This window comes from Rhincodon typus, chromosome 37, assembly GCF_021869965.1.
Source record: "Rhincodon typus isolate 14 chromosome 37, sRhiTyp1.1, whole genome shotgun sequence".
Lineage (NCBI taxonomy): Eukaryota > Metazoa > Chordata > Chondrichthyes > Orectolobiformes > Rhincodontidae > Rhincodon > Rhincodon typus.
In genome coordinates, this window is record NC_063368.1 from 5,936,277 (window position 1) to 5,955,276 (window position 19,000).

The 19,000-nt window shown below is 45.3% G+C and overlaps 1 protein-coding gene across 1 annotated transcript in view; it reads right to left on the reverse strand.

The window, feature by feature from the left end:
* LOC109913877 (myocardin-related transcription factor A-like) overlaps positions 1-17,950 on the reverse strand; it is a 133,756-nt gene extending 115,806 nt beyond the window's left edge. Inside the window, exons 1-6 of the mRNA XM_048617342.1 lie at positions 17,732-17,950; positions 10,890-11,015; positions 8,530-8,780; positions 7,221-7,380; positions 4,286-5,404; positions 1,168-1,272 (exon numbers count right to left, since the gene is read on the reverse strand). Of these exons, the coding sequence (XP_048473299.1) occupies positions 1,168-1,272; positions 4,286-5,404; positions 7,221-7,380; positions 8,530-8,780; positions 10,890-11,015; positions 17,732-17,935 (1,965 nt within the window). The 5' untranslated portion in view covers positions 17,936-17,950. The remainder of the gene's footprint in view (positions 1-1,167; positions 1,273-4,285; positions 5,405-7,220; positions 7,381-8,529; positions 8,781-10,889; positions 11,016-17,731) is intronic.
* Positions 17,951-19,000: the final 1,050 nt, after the last annotated feature.

Sequence of the window (19,000 nt, forward strand, 5' to 3'; positions counted from 1 at the left end):
GAGTGATGAGTCAGATAATGCCTGTTGAAACTCAGTACAAAGAAGCTAAACTTTTAAGAAGTGTAGTTTCCCACAGTTTCGTTACTCCAAAATGTCAAAACATTGTATAGTAATGTCAAGTGACAAGGAGACAGCAGGCCATGATGCTTATTCACGAATGAGGATTGCTAGTTTAAACTGTACCATCATTACACTTCAACACTTGCTCCATGCTGATACTTCAATAAACCAACTATCTATTCCTTTAAGGCCAAATGATGTAGAAGCAGAAGTAGGCCATTCAGCCCATCAAGTCTGCTCCACCATTCAATAACATATGGTTGGTATGATAATCCTCAATTCCACTTTCACGCCTTTCTCCCCCATAACCCTCGATTGATTAAAAATTGATCTCAGCCTTGAGTATGCTTGTTGACTGAGCCTCAACAGCCCTCTGCCATGAAGAATTCCAGACATACCACCCTCTGAGAAAAGAAATTGCTCCTCATCTCTGCCTTCAAAGTGTGATCCCTGATTCTGAGATGATGCCCTCTGGTCCTAGACAGTCCCACAAGGGATAAACAACCTTTCCTCAGCTATCCTGTCAAGTCTATTAAGAATCCTGTATGTTTCAACGAGGTCACCTCTCATTCCTCTAAACTGCATTAAGTACAGGCACAACCTTCTTGGTCTCTCCTCATAAGATAGTCCCTCCATACCTGTTATCAGCCTAATGAACCTTCTCTGGACTGCCTCCAATGACAGTCTATCTTTCTTAGGCTATGCGGCCCAAAGCTGTTTACAGTATTCTAGTTCTGGTCCGACAAGTACCTTGTATAGGTTTAGCAAAACCTCCCTACCTTTATATACCATTCCCTTTGAAATAAAGGCCAACATTTCATTTGCTCACTGAACTTGAGAGCTTTATGTGATTCATGGACAAGGTGTCTCAAATCCCTCTGTTCAGTAGCTTTCAACAGTCTTTTTCCATTTAAATGTTATTCAGCTCCCCTATTCACCCTGCATAACCTCGTCTTTTCCCAACATTATATTGCATACACATCTCCATCGTGTTGAGGAAACAAGTACTATAGAATGTTGCTGGATCCACTTTACCACAAAGTCCATCCCTCTCCTTCACCTACAGACAAGAAGCTGCCCCGCACAAAACAAAAGCAAAGTCCCTACCTTTTTCACAGCCTGGTTCATCACTCCTGCCTCTGAATGCTGCTTCGACTGGCTGTTAGGTGATGGTTGCTGTGCCTGCCCTTGGGAAGGAGGTGATGGCACTGCCTGAGAACACAGGGAGGGATGGAGAGACCATAAGAAGCTATGAGACAACTGGAATAGTACCACAAGGTGCCAAATCAGATACAGGTGAAGCAATGCTTTTTTTTTCTGGAATTTACGGATGACTTTCCAGATTGCCAAACTTTGGAAAGCGTTCTCTCGTCGTCAGCTTGGTCCAAATTTTTTAATGCTTGCAACCTCTAATCTGACACATTGATAAGAATCACACCGCAACACAGTCCTGAGGCGGTGCTACCATGACTGAGATGGGAGTATCTGGATCCTGCTTTATAGAGATCTCGCCCAGCAGAGATGTCACAGCACTACATGAAGCACTGCGGAACTTTCCCAGTGCCCCAGGAAACCTGCATCTTTCAGTAGATAATCGTGTGGGTGCCATGGACTCTACATAAAAGACCTAAATATACTTCAATACTGCACACAATACAAGACTTACTCACCTCTGAGATCTGCTCCAATACCATAGCAGAGCCCGATAGACCCCATTACTGTACAATGGTCCACTAAGCACTGTACATATTGGAATACATCCTGTACAAAGACCCATATTTAAACTGTACATTGTGTGCTCATTAACCTAAATTATTTGCAGGAATATGTCAAGTCTACATAATATACACATAATATTCTATCCCACCCAGAGTCCCTGCAGGAATATAATATGTCTTAATGTGCCGGAACTTTAAAATAAAGCTACTAGAATCAAAGTCGGTCATTTTCTTCGCATCAAACCGATGTGAGGTGGACTATAGAGTAAAGCACCCAAAAACATGACTGAAATAAATGCAGTCACTTCAGAATCACTGCCACAAACCTGAGTCTTTTGCAAAACAAAATGCTCTTTTCCTGAACAATTCATTCAGCAATTCTCATCAGGTCACAATATAAACAGAAAACTTCCTGTTACTTTCCCAAGAGGGTAACCTGCTTTGTAACAAAAACAAAGTCAATTCCAAAGGAACAGCAACTGCTGCTTTAAAGCAGGAAGAGCACTGGCAAACAGCTCCCTCTGTTGGCAGGGAGTTTTATTGCTGTAACACACCCAACATGCAGCACAGAGACTGAACTAAGTCAGTTCACAGAATTCCTAGAGTGTGGAAACAGGCCCTTCGGCCCAACAAGTTCACATCGACTCTCCAGGCCCATCCCCCTATAACCCACCTAATCTACACATTCCTGAACACTACGGGCAATTTAGCATGGTCAATCCATCTATTCTGCACATCTTTGGATTGAGGGGGGAAACTGGAGCACCTGGAGGAAACCCACGCAGACACAGGGAGAATGTGCAAACTCCATACAGATAGTCGCTGAGGGTGGAATCGAATCCGGGTCCCTGGCACTGAGAGGCAGCAGTGCTAACCACTGAGCCACCGTGAACCCCAGTTCTACACAAACTTCAAACCACCCTACTTCATCTCACAGTCAGTATTCAGTCCATCTCTTGGCCCCCCATTTCCAGCTTTCTCATAGGCATCAGTGCTATTCCTCTTGGTTCTCCTCATGTCTTTCCTGATGATTTATGGATTACCTCATATTTGACCAATAGTTCTCGTCTCTCCTGACAAGAGTCATACAGATGTACAGCACAGAAACAGACCCTTCGGTCCAACTCGTCCATGCCGATCAGATATCCTAAATAAATCTAGCCCCATTTGAAGGCATTTGGCCCATATCCCTCTAAGCTCTTCCTATTCATAAACCTATCCAGAATGCCTCTTCAATGTTGTAATTGTACCAGCCTCCACCACTTCCTCTGGCAGCTTATACCATACATGCACCACCCTCTGCGTGAAAAAGTTGCCCCTTAGGTTCCTTTTGAATCTTTCCCCTCTCACCTTAAACGTATGCCCGCTTGTTTTGGACTCCCCCACCCCAGGGAAAAAGACCTTGTCTAATCACCCTATCAATGACGCTCATGATGTTATAAACCTCTATAAGGTCACCCCTCAGCCTCAGGGAAAACAGCCCCAGCCTATTCAGCCTCTCCCTATAGTCAAACCCTCCGACCCTAGCAACATCCATGTAAATCTTTTCTGAACCCTTTCAAGTTTCACAACACCCTTCCTATAGCAGGGAGACCAGAAATGAGCGCAGTATAACGGAAAACATTTTCATATTTGCCCTATCTATTCCCTCTGTAATTTTAACAGGTCTCCATCAGGTTATACCAGGATGCCTTGTAATTCTCAGTATGAATTAAATCGAGAATTATTCTCACCGACTGGTTAAATCATGGGACGACTATTTCAAGTACAAGATTTGTAAAAAGCCATTGTCTGAGCACTTAAAGAATCTGAAGCAGAGTGTTTGGCTAATGTTCAAGTAAGGCATGAACCCTTCATCGCTAGCATCCTCTGCCTTCACTGGTTCTCTCTGCTGCTACTCACTGGCCTGTTGAACATCAAATTCTCAGAATCAACACTCAAAGAAACATGAGGCAAGGAAAAAGTTACCTCCTCCAGTTTGGGAGTCAGGAGGAAGATCATAGGAATATAACAAACAGAGGGAATAGGCCATTTGGCCCCTTGAGCCTACTGCACCATTCAATATGATCATGGCAGATCAACTTTGCTTCTCTGACATACCACCCTATTTGCGGATTCTATTACCATTCAACATAAAAACCTGTGACATGAAATACACTTCGTAGTTGCGCACGCACAGCCCTCTTGGTAGGAAATTCCTAAGACTCTCAACCCTCGAGGGAAAGCATCATCTCAGTGGGTCATCGCTTATCCTGAGACTATTAGCTGCTGGCTGTGGACTCTGTGGGGAAGACGCCTCAGGGTATGTCCTCTGTCATGTCCCCTTAGTACCTGAGGTATTATGCATATCTGATGACCATTGTGCTGATAGGATGTGTTAGAGGAGGAAGCTAGTCTGAACCTGCACTGAAGGGCCGGATTCTGTGCTGTACATTCTCTCTAACTCTGGGGGAAATGCTAAAGCGGGCCCCCCTCTGCAGATTGAATCAGCTTCCAAAAGTTCATACCTGTATTGCTGGTGGATCTTTGGCCGCACTCACAGCAGGGGACACTTGTCGCATGTTGTTGTTTTGTGGCGTCACCGTGAGGAGGATATGGGTCCCCACTCCATCTGCCAGCAGACTCGGAGCTTGGCTCGGTGCCACCGGCCGCGGTGCCCCCGTGGTCACCCCATTTGGCTGCACTGGGCTCAGCAGAACAGTCGACGTGGGTGAGGGCTGCTGCTCCTCACAGGTGCCCGCTTGACCCTCCTGCTTCACCACCACAGCCTTCACTGGCACCAGGTTCGGCGGCCCCGGAGCATCAACAGGGCTTGGACTGCTCCCTGGGGGTTCGGCGTGGTTGAGGAGCGGGACAGATTTCGTTGGGGCCGAGGGCACGGACTGCCCTGAGAATAGGCAGCTGGAGGGCAGGCTCTCCTGCTTCACGGCGGTGGGGCTGGTTTTCTGGCTGCCCGGCACAGTCAAGGTCGCGCTTTGGGACGGCTGCTGGAGCTGGGTTCTCTTCTCCTGGTCGAGCTGTAGCCGGAGTGCTTCCACCAGCTGCTGCTTCTGCCTGAGCATTCTGGTCAGCTCCTCAATTTGCTTGTCCTTCTCCTGCAACATCAGATCCTTGGTCGCGGCTTGAGCGTCCTTGTCAGACTCTGGGCCATGGCCCCGGATGCTGCTGGGCACCAGCCTGGCAATGCCCGTCATGCCGTTGATGGAGACAGGCTCCTCTGTGCTAATTGGCCGCATGGGCGAAGACTGGAGGGACTCTGAGACTGCCTCGGGAGTAGTGCCCTCCTCCATGCTGTGAAACGAGTGATCAGAGGGGGCAGGTGACACCGGAGGGCTGGAACTGGAACTGCCCAGCTTCGTTGTCACTGTGCTGATGGCTACATCCCCAGGAGTGACGCTGTTAACCACTGCTGGCGTGCTGCCACCAAGACGGGCAGATGGGAAGGCCATTCCCTCCACGGGTCTCGAAGGGGCCGTGCCAGTCTTGCCCATGGCGGACGTGGTGGTCGCTGGAGTCCCACCAGCTTTGTTCAGTTCCTGATAGTTCTTCAGACGTTCAATGAGGTCAGTTTTCGTTCCTGACACGGGCAAGGCCCGCAGCTTCAGTTCCTGCTTCAGTTCAGCCACCTACAGATGGAAACAAAGTCAAACACAACTCAGGGTAGAACCACGCAGCATAACACAGCAAGAGGCCATTCAGCCTGGTGCCAGCCCTTTATCCAATTTCTGATTCCTCCCCTTCAAATCCTTCGCCAATTTCCTTTTCAAAAGTGCAACTGGATCCACATTCCATCATGCGCAGTTCCATTGTTATTTCACTGGTGGGGACCACAAATAGAGACCAGAAAGGTTCCAGGCTAGATCCCCGGGTCTGTACTGATCACAGGTAGTGCAAGAAGTCAAGGCTTCCTGAAGGGGAACTGCTGGCCAACACAGGGTGGATCCAGTGATGAGATATCCCCGAGTTTCAGAGTCTCAGGGCTCAGTGACAATTTAGAAAAAAGAAAAGAAAATCAGATCCATTTTAAGTGTTTGTATCTAACTATCTCTAAAAGGGCAATGTAGCCTCGAAAAGACAAATTGCAGAGGAAAGGTATCCATCTACAGCTGGTTCTGAACTGCTTGTGAAATACTTACTTCAGAGCTTCTTTAAAAGCTGCGGATTATGGCTCAATAGTGAGCCAGATTTACAATTTGTTTTTTTCTGTTCTTTCATAGGATCTCAGCATCACTGGCAAGGACAGCAACGTTACTATGACTGAGCCTTCCCATAACTTCCACCAAAGGGTTGGATGAAGGCAGTATTAAAACTTGATTCATAGGACAAGGCTCCTCCAGTGGGCAGTGAAGGCATCCCATGAGTCGGTGGATTTTGTGTCGGGGTGGCAGGATCGGTGGGCGGGGGGAATGAGGGCAGGGCTGGTGGGGGCAGCAAGTTCTTCTCTTGAAGGATACTTGCGCACATGCTGGATTTTGATGATAAATCAAAATCCCATTTGCTTTCTGCATCATTTGCTACACCAGCATGCTAACTGCGTGCTTCATGTACAAGAACACCCAGATCCCTCTGTGCTGTAGGTTTTTGGGAGTCTCTCTCCATTTCAATATGAAGTCATCCTAAACAACATGGCCTTTTACCTTCCAGCATTAAATTCCACTTTTACCCATTTTCTTAACCTGTGCTGATTACCATGTGCCTCTCACCTATTTCTGTATCACCAGCAAGTGTGGATACATTACATTCCATCCCCTCCTCCAAAACATTAATATAGATAGTGAATAATTAAAGCCCCAAGACTGATCCTTAGGGCCTTCACCTTGTCAATGTTATTTAGTCTGTCCCCACCCTCTAAATATGGTGGTGCCATATGGTCCTACAAACAAAAATGTAAGAAATTAAGCATGTTTTTAAGATGCCAGCCGAGGGACAAATATTGGCCAGGACACAAGGACTCAGCTCTTCCAATGGTGCCAAGAGATTTGTTATGTCCCTCTGGAAGAGTTTCATTTAAAGTCTCCTCTTAAACCCACATGAAAGATATTATAATCACTGTCATCAGATAGTCACTGAAGACACTTTGATTGTTTCAGTGAATGCACAGTTTTGCCAGGCGACCAGGAAATTACAGGCTTACAATGCATCAAGTTGGCCATCTCTTTCGTGATCCCAGTTACCAAACATACCTTCCTGAAAAATCTAAGATCAGCTTCGCCTCTTGGTTAAACAGCATCATTATTTCCACTCTCACGAGAGGGTTTACTTGCGTAAAACATCGCAGAATTGCCACACTGGCTGCAGTTCATCCTGCTATGAATCACCAGCTCCAGATCAGGGAGAAGGTCTACACTCGACATATTTGACAGCTTGCTCATAACATGTTGTGAGACAGAACAGGAACACAAGAAAGGCCTTGGGGGCACATAATAAGTAAATGCAACTGACCTTCAGGTCATCAAGGTTAGAGGGCAGCGACCCCGGTGCTTTGATGGTGGTTGTGCAGCTGTTCTGCCGAGGGAGTCCGCCTGAACCCGATGACGGTGTGCTATTACTCAGAGTCCTCACTGAGGCGGCACTGCTGTTGGCTTGTTTGTCACTGTTGGGCCTGAAGGCAAAATGAAAAAGGCAGCCATGAACAGGCTGGCAATCACAGCCATATGCAGTTATGCAGCAACACTACAGCTGAACAGTCAAATTTCACTACCCAAATAGGCCATCAGCCCAAAACAAGCCTGCTCTCACTCTGCTTCATACAGGCCCTATCAGCATTTCTGCAGAGGTCACTATAAGACACCAGTTCAGAAAAAGCTGCAGTCATTCACCATTTCAGTGTACACTTGATATATGTGGCTGATACTCTGGTGATTTCAGCAGTATAGTGTTAGACCTCAGCACTATGAATTCAGGTGGTGATGGAGACTAAATTATTAAAACTTGCAGAAGTGTCACAAGGGGGGGGACATGTGCTTCCAGAAACTGGAGACAAATTAGATGAAATTCTTCCTGGCCTGGGGAGGATGCAGCCATTATACCCTACATAGTGATCCATATCAAATAGAGTGCCTGCTAAAATACAACCAACAGACCAGGTAGTGCATGCTTTCCGAAGCTGCATACTGAAGTGAAAGGAAATGCGTGGGCTTTGCTATCATTTATAACTGAGGAAACTGGCCAATGTGTTTTCACTGGTCACACTTCTGAAAGCGAAACCTCAAATCTGACAGTTCACAAACTGCAACGATAATTGCAAATTATGGAGGAGTAGGAAAATGTTAAAACCATGAAGTTCCCAACTCAACATCTCCCACCTTTTCTCTCGAAGGTTTAGCTTTGTGTGGACTTATGATAGCCCCCCCACTTCTGTAACCTCCTCGCTCTGTCATTCATCCTGTGCTACTCTGAAAGTGCTGCTAAGTTAATGATTGCAATTCATCCCATCAGTCTTCATTCAAAACGTTTATGTGCGCACAATCCAACAGGGGAAACTCTTCAGCAATCAGAAGCAGGAAGCCCGATTCCCTTCCTCCCCACTCTAAGCTAACAATGACGAGGTTCAACCAATGCCCTGGGTGAGATCAACCAACTCAGCAGAGACTGGGAACTAAACCTGGGACCTCAATGCCCGCCGTGATTCACAATCAGATCAGGCACTGCATCAGCTCACTACCTAACTCAGATCAGCAATCTCAGATCCAATAAACTGCTGTATGGAAACAACTGTCCTACAAAGGCACTGGGCAGGTGGGGTTCTTACTTTGGGGGTGCAGGAAGGATAGTCTGGTAGTTGTAGTGCTGCTGTTGTTGACACAGTATCTGGAGCTGGAGGAAGAGCTGCTGCTGCTGGAGGAGTTTGGAATAGGCCGAATCCAGGGGCAGGGCGGCTTTGTCAAGTTTCTGGTCTGGTGGGACGTACTGGTGGTACTTGAGTTTCTTCACGCGGGATTTTGGCTCCTTCAGCTTCTTGCTCCTCTGGTTCTTGTCACGCACTGTCTTGGGCTGGCTTTGCTGCATGTGGAGAGGACCAAGAAACATAATCTGATTTCTCCCGGCATACTTGAAGGGGGAGGCAAAATTTACACTGTCCAACTGATAAAATCAAAACACTACTTATAAAATGGCAAACACACCAGCTATAGTCCAAAACTAGAATTAGATTGAAACATAAAAAGGAGGCAGCTCTGAGACCCCTGATCATTGCCAGATTTAAACTTCCTGTACAATCATTCCACTGGTGTTACCTTTCAACAATCACAGTCTTCTTGTACTAAGAGGATTAGACAAAAGGCAGAAGAGACAACTCTGTATGTGGACAGGCTTGCGATTGACAGAACAGGCTGTGGCACTTTGCATCAAGCTAAACAAATCATATTCGTGAGCACAGTATCTATCCCTTCACTTTGGAATCATCTACATTGTTTCCCCAGCCCCTCTCTCTGCCAATTTTCACCTACTCTGAAGATGCCGAGTGTGTCACTGACACCAACCCAGGCCAAGTACTCAGTGATCAGGTTTGGTCGCTGGTAATGAATGGCAGTGAGCTGTGTGGCTACAGCAGTGAAAGTCACTGAGACTGCACCTTCATATCAGCTCCATGGAGAAACAGTTCCCATGTGGGATGCCTGCACTGTAATCAGCAGCAGGGACTCTGACTAACCTTTCCCACTAATCTCTGTGGACCAGAGTAACTGGCAGCTAAGATCAGCAAACTTAGCTCAGCGCAGCTCCAATTTGGAGGCTATAACTCCAGTTTTCAAACTAAAGACAAAACAAAAACAAGAGGACTATGAGCACCTGACGACACCAGGGACAAGCTAATGTCTTGGGAGCAGACCGCACACCAACTCCTGTAATAAGAGAAGCCAACAATAAGAGCAAACTAAACAAAATGAAGAGTGAGGCAGTGGCAAAAAAATCAAGAGAAAGAAAAGCTGACTTTGATCATGCAAGGGGCAGATTTAATAGCTAGTTGACAGACTGTTGCAAGCAGAAATGAGAAATGATTGAACGCAAGCACAAACAGCTCCTCATTCAGTGAAAGGAGCCTTCGGAAATAAGATGATGAAAAGCCACAAGGTTGACGAAAGATAAGACAATCCAACACACCAAAAAAAGGAACAACATGAAAGCTTGGTACTTAAAATGGGCAGGAACATGCAAAAGAAATAAGCCCTCAACTGCTAAACTTATGGAGACTGCAGTCCCCAATGATGCCAAATAGTACACACTTTCTGCAAGTGGGGAGGGAAAATGACTGAAGACCTTGAAAGCATTGAACTGCTGCATAACTACTTTCCAAACATCTAAAATCCGGATAGGACACGCCATTTCTGCTAAGTTTGGTATTATATTAAGGAATGAACAACTTGAAGGTGCAAAGAAGTTATACTAACTGACCTGAAATAAATCTAAAAGCAAGTTTCTCCCAGTGATTAACATTGGGCATACTCCACAATCCACCAGGCTCTAATACTTCCGAAAATAAAACTTGACCAACTGGTTAACCCTGTTTTCTGGTGAGAGTGATGATTAGCTTACATTTGGCCATGCTATAGTCCAAGATTTCTCACTATAGTTGGATTCAGCATTCCCTTAGGCCCCTGTCCGAGGTTATCCAAAAGTCAAAACTCTAAGAGCGCATGTGCACGCTCATTTCAGGTTCAAGCCCATTCCTGTGGGGTGAGTTTCTCTCAACCAGCTATAGTTGAGCAGACTGCAGTCTGTCAAGGTGCCAACTGTCACCCAATTACCAGAAATGAAATGATGAGGGGTACAGATAGCGCAGGATCACCTCCTGTAAAAAATTGTATAGCTGGCCAATGTCACTCAAAGCTTCACAGAAAATAAGACCACTTGGCAGGGAACATTAGTCAGCACTCAAACCATATTCCACCAGCGACAAAGTGCCTATAGGACAGGGAAGGGGGAGGAGAAACTTCGGCAAGGAAATAAAGTAAACAAAAATTTTGGACCACACAATTTTCTGTAAACACAAGCCAGCATCTAGTTAACCTTACAGTTGCAACTGCACAATTCCAGAATTCTGACCACAGTTTAAGATGCAAAACATCATCACACAATCCCACGCTATAAAGGTTTTCCAAGAAGTAATCTTACTTTAATAAGTGTTGGCATGGGTTTGGCAGCTGGGGATAACACACCATTTGCCAATTTTGCTGTCTGGTGGTCAGACACTGGCTTGGACTTGCTCAATTCTGTCCCAGTTGGCAATGATATGAGATACTGCAAGAGAACAAATTAATTATGAAAAAAAGTGCCAAACCTTCCAAATCCATCTTAAAAAACAACTTGCAAAACATTGAGAAATGCCAGCTCTCTCTGAGGCTGTGTTTAATTTTTAAAGTAGTATTATCTGCTCTTTTGTGGATCTGAGAACCCACTAAGATTCCCTACTGAAGGATCAAATGGCATCCAGGCTTTAACCAGTGTTACCCTCCAAACAATGAAGGAGAAAGTCTGGACTGAATCAAAACCAAAAGAACTGCGGATGCTGTAAATCAGGAACAAAAACAAAGTTGCTGAAAGCTCAGCAGAGTCTGTGGAGGAGAAAACAGTGTTATCTTTTCGGGTCCGGTTCCGAGGAAGGGTCACCGGACCCGAAACGTTAACTCTGTTTTCTCCTCCACAGATGCTGCCAGACCTGCTGAGCTTTTCCAGCCACTTTGTTTTTGTTCCTGGACTGAATCAAGATCATCATAGAATCCCTACAGTGTGGAAACAGGCCCTTCAGCCCAGCAAGTCCACACCAACCGATGGAGCATCCCACCCAGATCCATCCCCCTATAACCCACCTAAGCTACACACCCCTGAACACTACGGGCAATTTCCCATGGCCAATCCACCTAGCCTGCACATCTTTGGACTGTGGGAGGAAACTGGAGCACCCGGGAGGAAACCCACGCAGACACAGGGAGAATGTGCAAACTCCACACAGACAGTCACCCGAGGGTGGAATTGAACCCGGGTCCCTGGTGCTGTGAGGCAGCAGTGCTAACCACTGAGCCACCGTGCCGCAAACTCTCTGAAACAAACACAAAAATAAAACAAAGAACCGCAGCTGCTGGAGAACTGCCTCGTGACTCAAGTCCAGAAACGTCAAATTTGTTCTCTCAACAGATGCTGTCAGACCTGAGTTTCTCCAGCAATTTTGTTGTTTGTGTCCCTGAAGCACACCCCTAGTTTTCCAGTTGGTATCTCAGCTGAGGTTGGCACTCAGTATGTGGAAGGCTTTGAAATGGTTTGTGGTGTCTTGAGATAAATATTTACACATAAATGACCATTCTGCCATTAAGTCTATGCCAGCTATCTGCAAGAGAGAAGTCAAAGTAGTGCCATTTCTTTCCCTTGACCCCAAATATCCTGCAAATTTTTCCTCTTCAGATAATAATCCAAACCTCTTTCACCAGCCATAAGTGAACCTGTTTCTATGCATACACACTCACTGCATTCCACATGCTAAGCACTTGCTGCATAAGAAAGATTTTCCTCGTGGCAGCATTGCTTCTTTTGCCAATCAGTTCAAATTGGTGCCCTCTAGTTCTAGATCCTTCCACCAGTGAAAATAGGTTTGCTCCATCTACACTTCCATCAAATTGCCTCTCAACAGTTTATTCTCCACAGGGAACAGCCCAGCTTCTCCAATCTATATTCATAACAGAGGTCCCTCATCTCGGAAACCATCGTTGTGAATTTGTTTTTGCATCTTCTCTTAATGCCTTCACATCTTTCCAAGAGGTGTCCTGAACCGGATGCAACATCCCTGCTGAAGCTAGTGTTTTTCACAGGACACTTTTTTTTTTATTAAAAAAGGGCAGAGTACAGGATCCTGCAAGCTTTTTAATAACTTTCTCAAACTGCTTTGCCATCTTCAATAATTTGAGCACATAAATGCCAAGGTTCCTTTGGTCCTACATCCCCTTTAGAAATGGTCTGTTTTGTTTTGCCTTCGCCCATTCTTCAAACCAAAATTAATCATTTATACTTCCCTTCAATCAATTCATTTGCAATTTTCCAGCCCATTCCACTAACCAACGTGCTTCTGAGATTTAACAATCTCACTCACAATACTTGTAAGTTGTACAGCATCCGAAAATTTTAAAGTGCCATGTATACAAGTCTAGTCAGAGTCATGGAGCGCAGAGACAGGTGCTTCAGCTCACCATATCTATGCCAACCAACAAACACTAACTAAACTAACCTGATTTACCTTCAGTTGGTCTTTAATCCACTATTCCCTGGAATTTCAAGTGCTCATCCAGATGCTTCTAAAATGTCATGAGAATACCTACCTCCTCCACTCTCTCAGGCAGCACATTCCATATTTCTATCACCCTCTGGGTGAGAAAATGTTACCTAAGATCCCATCTAAACCACCTACTCCTCACCTTTAACTGTACCCCCTCTGGTCTTAGACACATTTGCCGTGGGGAGAAGACATTCACAATCTCCCCTCACTATGCTTCTCAATCTTGTATCTCTCAAATCAGACTCCCTGCCCCTCAGCCTCCTCTGCTCTAGAGAAAATAAATGAAACCCATCAAGCCTCTCCTCAAAACTGAGCCTTTCCATTCCAGGCAATGCCCTAGTGAATCTCCTCTGCATCCTCTCCAGTGCAAAAATGTTCTTCCTTGAGTGTGCTGACCAGAACTGCACACCTTATTCCATCTGTGGCCTAACCAATACATTGCAAAGTTTCAACAAGACTTCAGTGATCCTATATTCTACACCCCAGTTAATGATGGCAAGTATGTCTACCTGTGCTGACACCTTCAAAGACCTATAAACTGGTACACCAAGGTCCCTTTGTATCTCAGTACTCCTTACGGGCTTACTATTCAAGGTGTAAATCCTTCCCCAGTAAGACTTCCCAAAGTGAACCTCACACTTATTGGGATTAAATTCCATCTGCCATTGCTCTGCCCAATTTACCAGGTGATCAATATCAGACTGTAGACTGAGACAATCCTCCTTGCGATCAACACCACCAATTTTCATGTCAACTGCAAACTCACTAATTATTCCTTCCACATTCACATCCAAGTCATTAACGTACATAACAGACAGCAATGGTTCCCAGCTCTGAGGCGAGGTACACGGCTAGTCGTCGGCTTCCAATCACAAAAATACCCTCCACCATCGCCTATGTCTAGGTTGCTTACATACATCTCAAAATCCTCTGGCCCCACTCCGATACCAGAGGAGGAATGGAAAATTGTGGTCTGTGCTCCCACAACTTCCTCACTACCCTTGGCTTCAGCTCATCAAGTCTCAGTGGTTTATCAACTTGAAGTGCAGTCAATTGTTTCCTAGCCTTAGCAAGGCGAATGGATACCAGCAAGAGGCACTGATGAAGTACTCAAATGTGATCTTACACACTATGGTATACAGGCTGCCTTGTCTACTGGTGACAAGCAGACCATATTGTGAAATATGTAAAGTCAGATTCCATAAAAGTAGCAATAAAGCAATTTCTTTGGTAAGTTAAGAATGTTCCAGTTACTGGTCAATGATTACTTGCACATGGTGATTCTTGGTAATGAGAGCGATGAGGTGACTCAAAGGGCATGAGGAGTACTGGAACACTCAATAGACCCTGTGGCACACTCCCAGGTCAAGAAAGCCACAGTTATATGCAAGATCGCATCTTTATTCTGCAGGGGAAAAATACTAGACTCATGAGCATTTTTTTCCATTCGTCATAACAGCCATCTTGCAGTCTTTTCTGTTACAGATGGCCAGATTGTGCAGTTTCAAGGGCAGTCTACTACTGTTGGTTCACATCAATGAGGAACTACACTGACTTCACATAAATCAAATATAAGCCTTACAGTGAGAGAAGGATCTTCCATCTTCAGTTAAACAGAAAGAATAACCTTCATTTCTGAAAATTTGCTCAACTTGTCAGCCCAAAACATCGGGCTGTTAACTCAAACAGAGTTAACGTTTCGGGTCCGGTGACCCTTCCTCAGAACTTGCCAAGAGCAATGGGGCTAGGCCAGGCGCACTCTTTTAGTAGGTCAGAGGAAGGACAAACACTGATCAGGTCACCAGGGAGAACAGCCTTGTTCTTCATCCCCAAGAGGGTGTCAATGTCTCCTTTCACAGCATCAACCGAGGTTTTATGCTTAAATCTGTGGAGTGAGCCCACAACTGACTGTGTGGCAACAGTGCTAACCATTCAGCCACATTTCGGCTACAGTAAAATCTCAATGGCAGAGCTGGAGGGGTCCTATCTACTCGTTTCACTAAAATGCCCATTTTTTTCAGGGAGACCAAATGCAGATTGGGTGACACTGTGCAGAACACCTCTGCTCTTTTGTAAGCATTACCCTCAGTTTCCACAAGTTTGCACTTTGATTCTTATAGTCGTTCTCAGGCTGATGTCTCTGGCCTCAGCCTGCTGCACCATTCCATTGAAATGATAAACAGCACCTCATCTTTTGACCAGGCACTTCACAGCCTTTTAAGCTCCACAATGAATTCAAAAACTTTGAAGGGTAAACACTGTCCCACCATTTTATTCTCTCCCCACCACTCCTGTGTCCACCTTACTTTTGATTTTCACTTTGGACACAAGTTCATCATTTTGTCATTCACTCCCACTTGGAAAATTTTTTTTTTTTTTAAAAACTACCAACCATTAACATTTCCTTTTATCTTTTGTACCATGAAATCTTTTGTGATTCAACCTCTAACCTCTCCCAGACCTTCCCTTTTGTTTTCCTGAACCATCCCCACCCCCTTACACTTGCTCAAGACTTACTACATTTTGGTCTTCATCCAATTCTGAAGAAATGTCAGTGACCTGAATCGATAATTCTGATTTTCTTTCTACAGATGTTCCAGCCCCAGAGTATGCCCAACATTTTGTTTTGTTTTTCTTCGTTGCTTTCTGGATCTGGATTTCAAAATCAGGTTTGTATCAGCATGGATTTGATACAAGACAGAGCCTGCAAACTCTCATCACACAGGATAATGATTACATTTGAATATTTGCTTCTGCACAACAGGAGGAAATGATACAGCACAGAATAGGCCCTGTGGCCCATCGGGTCTGTGCCAACCCATCTACACTTTCCAGCTCTAGCTCAAGTACCTTTTCAAGGTTTGAGGTTCCCTGCCTCAACTACACGCCCAGGCGGTACATTCCGGATTCCCACCATCCTCTGGAGTGAAAAATATCTTTCCTCAAATCCCCTCCAAACCTTCTGCCCCTTCACCTGAAAATTAGGCCCCCTCGTTATTGACCCTTCAACTACCTTATCTTCGACCACAGATTGAAAGTGATGAGTAACAAGCATGCCATTCCGCCCTTACCGACCCTCCAAAGAACATCCCAACCCTCTACCCTATCCCTGTAACCCCGCATTCCCAGTTGCTAACCCACCTAGCCTGCAGATCCATGCACACTATGGGATAATTTAGCATGGCCAATCCACCTAACCTGAATGTCTTTGGACTGTGGGAGAAAACCCACGCAGACACAGGGAAAACGTGCAAACTCCAGACAGGCAGTCATCAGAGGGTGGAATTGAACCCAGGTCCCTGGTACTGTGAGGTAGCAGTGCTAACCGTTGAGCCACACTGGTTTCACTGCCTGGATCTTGGTGGTTGAGGCAGAAATCATAAAGTCATTCAAAAGGAACCTGGATCAGCACAGCCGCAGACCAGGTGCTGGGAGGTGGTATTCAAGTGAGCAGTTAGTTGTTTAGATGTTGCAGACACATTGGGCTGAATGGCCTCTTTCTGCCCTCCAACTCATTTACACGTAGAAAGGCCACAGACCTGGAACGTTAACTCTGTTTCTCAACTTCCACAGATGTTGCCAGATCTCCTGAGCATTTGTCACATTTTTGTTTTTTTTTAAAAATTCAGATCTCCAGCACCGACAGTATTTTGCTTTTGTATTGCTGTAGCAGAAATCAATTAATTATTGATCATTATAAGGTAAAGTTACACTCAGCAGTTACAAGCATCTCTCACATTCATGATCCCAGCACATCACTGTGAGGTAATGTTTATATTACTGCAGCACCAACAGCTGCCCATAAGTGGCTCTCCAATCGGTAGGTGTTCTGCAATCTAAAATTCCCAATGACTTTGCCCTGGCAGCAGTGCTTCATGGTTCTCCATGACCTGCCATCAGAACCACCTCATCTGTGGAACAGCAGCTACGAAGGCAACTTTTGACACTACTCACCCAGGAGCCTCGAGCGTGAAAATAAGGAGGCAGCTCAATGCAAAACAGCATCCCAACCATAAAGTGAAAAACATTCTAGAAGCAGTGATGCTGGCCACAGTTGAATAGCTCACCAAAAGGCAATGTAAACAAGAATGGCCACTTAGAGGCTGGTTGCCAATCATGCATCCTTACACATGCACAAGTAGTGAGGGAGCAACAGCAGCACTTGAATGGCCACTTAGAGTAGACAGCTTGACTATTGCTCAAAAAAAGAGAAACAGGATGTGGTCAAAGCTTTTACACTCATCAGGACAGAATTGCAAGAATACCAAATCGCAAAAGGGAACAACAATTAATATTGCATCTGGAGACAGTGCCAAACTACATTGTTGTTTCCTGAGATTTGGAATCTTGCACTTCTGTCCTGACAAGTGCCAGATGCAAAACCTCATAAGCACGTCTCATTCCTTCAGCACTCTCAAGAGCAGTATTATTCTGGAGCTTCCTCCGCACCATCTTTCTGCCTTGTGGATAGTGCCAACATTTGATAGATAATTGAAAACAGTGTTGTCTTTATTCATGTCATTTGGCCCAGCTAGTGAACAACGTGCTTAAATAAACAGTGAATTATAACCCACAGATTCCAACATAAATTTTTACAATCTAGAAAGAAATGGAAGATTTGTCTCAACAGGAACAATGGTCAGGTGATTTAATATGAAAATTTAATTCAGGGAGGTTAGTTGAAAGTCAGTACCTGGGTAGAACAAGTAAGGAGGGGATGGTGTGGATCAACAGATCGTGCTTCTGTGGGGGATGGCAATGATCCCAGTGACTCCTGGCTTCCTGGTTGCTCTGGTGAAAGGGCATCACTGCTGTCTTCATCGAATGATGAGTTGTCTGCCAAGGCAGAGTACGGCACATGATTATCTGCAGGAGAAAAATCGCAACAACACCACATTAACAACCTGGCAGTGAAATTAAACAAGTTTCTTTTGGGATCCACTCCCCTATACACGGACAGAAATGACATCCACAAACATCAAATTGTCACCACAGCCATTGAAGGTCGCTCTGCTCTCAATCCAGGCTACCCTAGAAATCAAAGAGTTCTTTGCCATGCAATAAGATCCCCTGATTCAATCAGACCAGTTAAATCAGCTTGACATATAATCCCACAAGTTCAACAATATTTACTGTTTCAGGAATTTAAACAGCACGGTGGCTCAGTGGTTAGTATTTCAGCCTCACAGCACCAGGGACCTGGGTTCGATTCTACCCTTGGGCAAGCGTGTAGAGTTTGCACATTCTCACTGTGCCTGTGTGAATCAGGTGCTCCGCTTTCCTCCCACAGCTCAAGATGTGCAGGCTAGGTGGATTAGCCATGATAAATTGCCCGTAGTGTCAAGGAATGTGCAAGGTGGGTGGGTCAGCTATGGGAATGCAAGGTCACATGGATTACTTTTTGGGGGGGGGGGGGGGAAAAGAGTGGTGGTGAAGAATCTGAGTAGGATCTTTGGAAGGTCAGTGTGAACTCGATGGGCTAAAAGGCCTGCTTTCACACCACTGAGATTCTATGAATTATTTAAAGCATCAAAGCTTTTCCATAACTTCCTTTATTTAATTCTGCAGTTCATCAGTCTGCCTGTACCATCTTGGTGTATAATCTACATTCATGCCAATTTTTCGTACAAGCAGAACCAGCTGGGCTTCCTTCCCTACACTCCGGAGCCCCTGGCTCTCAAACTTGTGAATCACTGCATGGAGATCCAAGAGCACGCGACACTGTTGTCTCACCTGACTTGTGTCACAACGCCAGCAGCATTATGACCAGTCACTACTTATTCCCTGAGGAAGGGTCTCTGGACCCGAAACGTTAACTATGATTTTTCTTCATAGATGCTGCCAGACCTGCTGAGCTTTTCCATCAACTTCTGGTTTAGTTCCTTTCTGACAGCATCTGCACTTCTTTCTGTTTTCACTTCTTATTCCCACCCTTACAACCGCTCCATTCCACCCCATACTT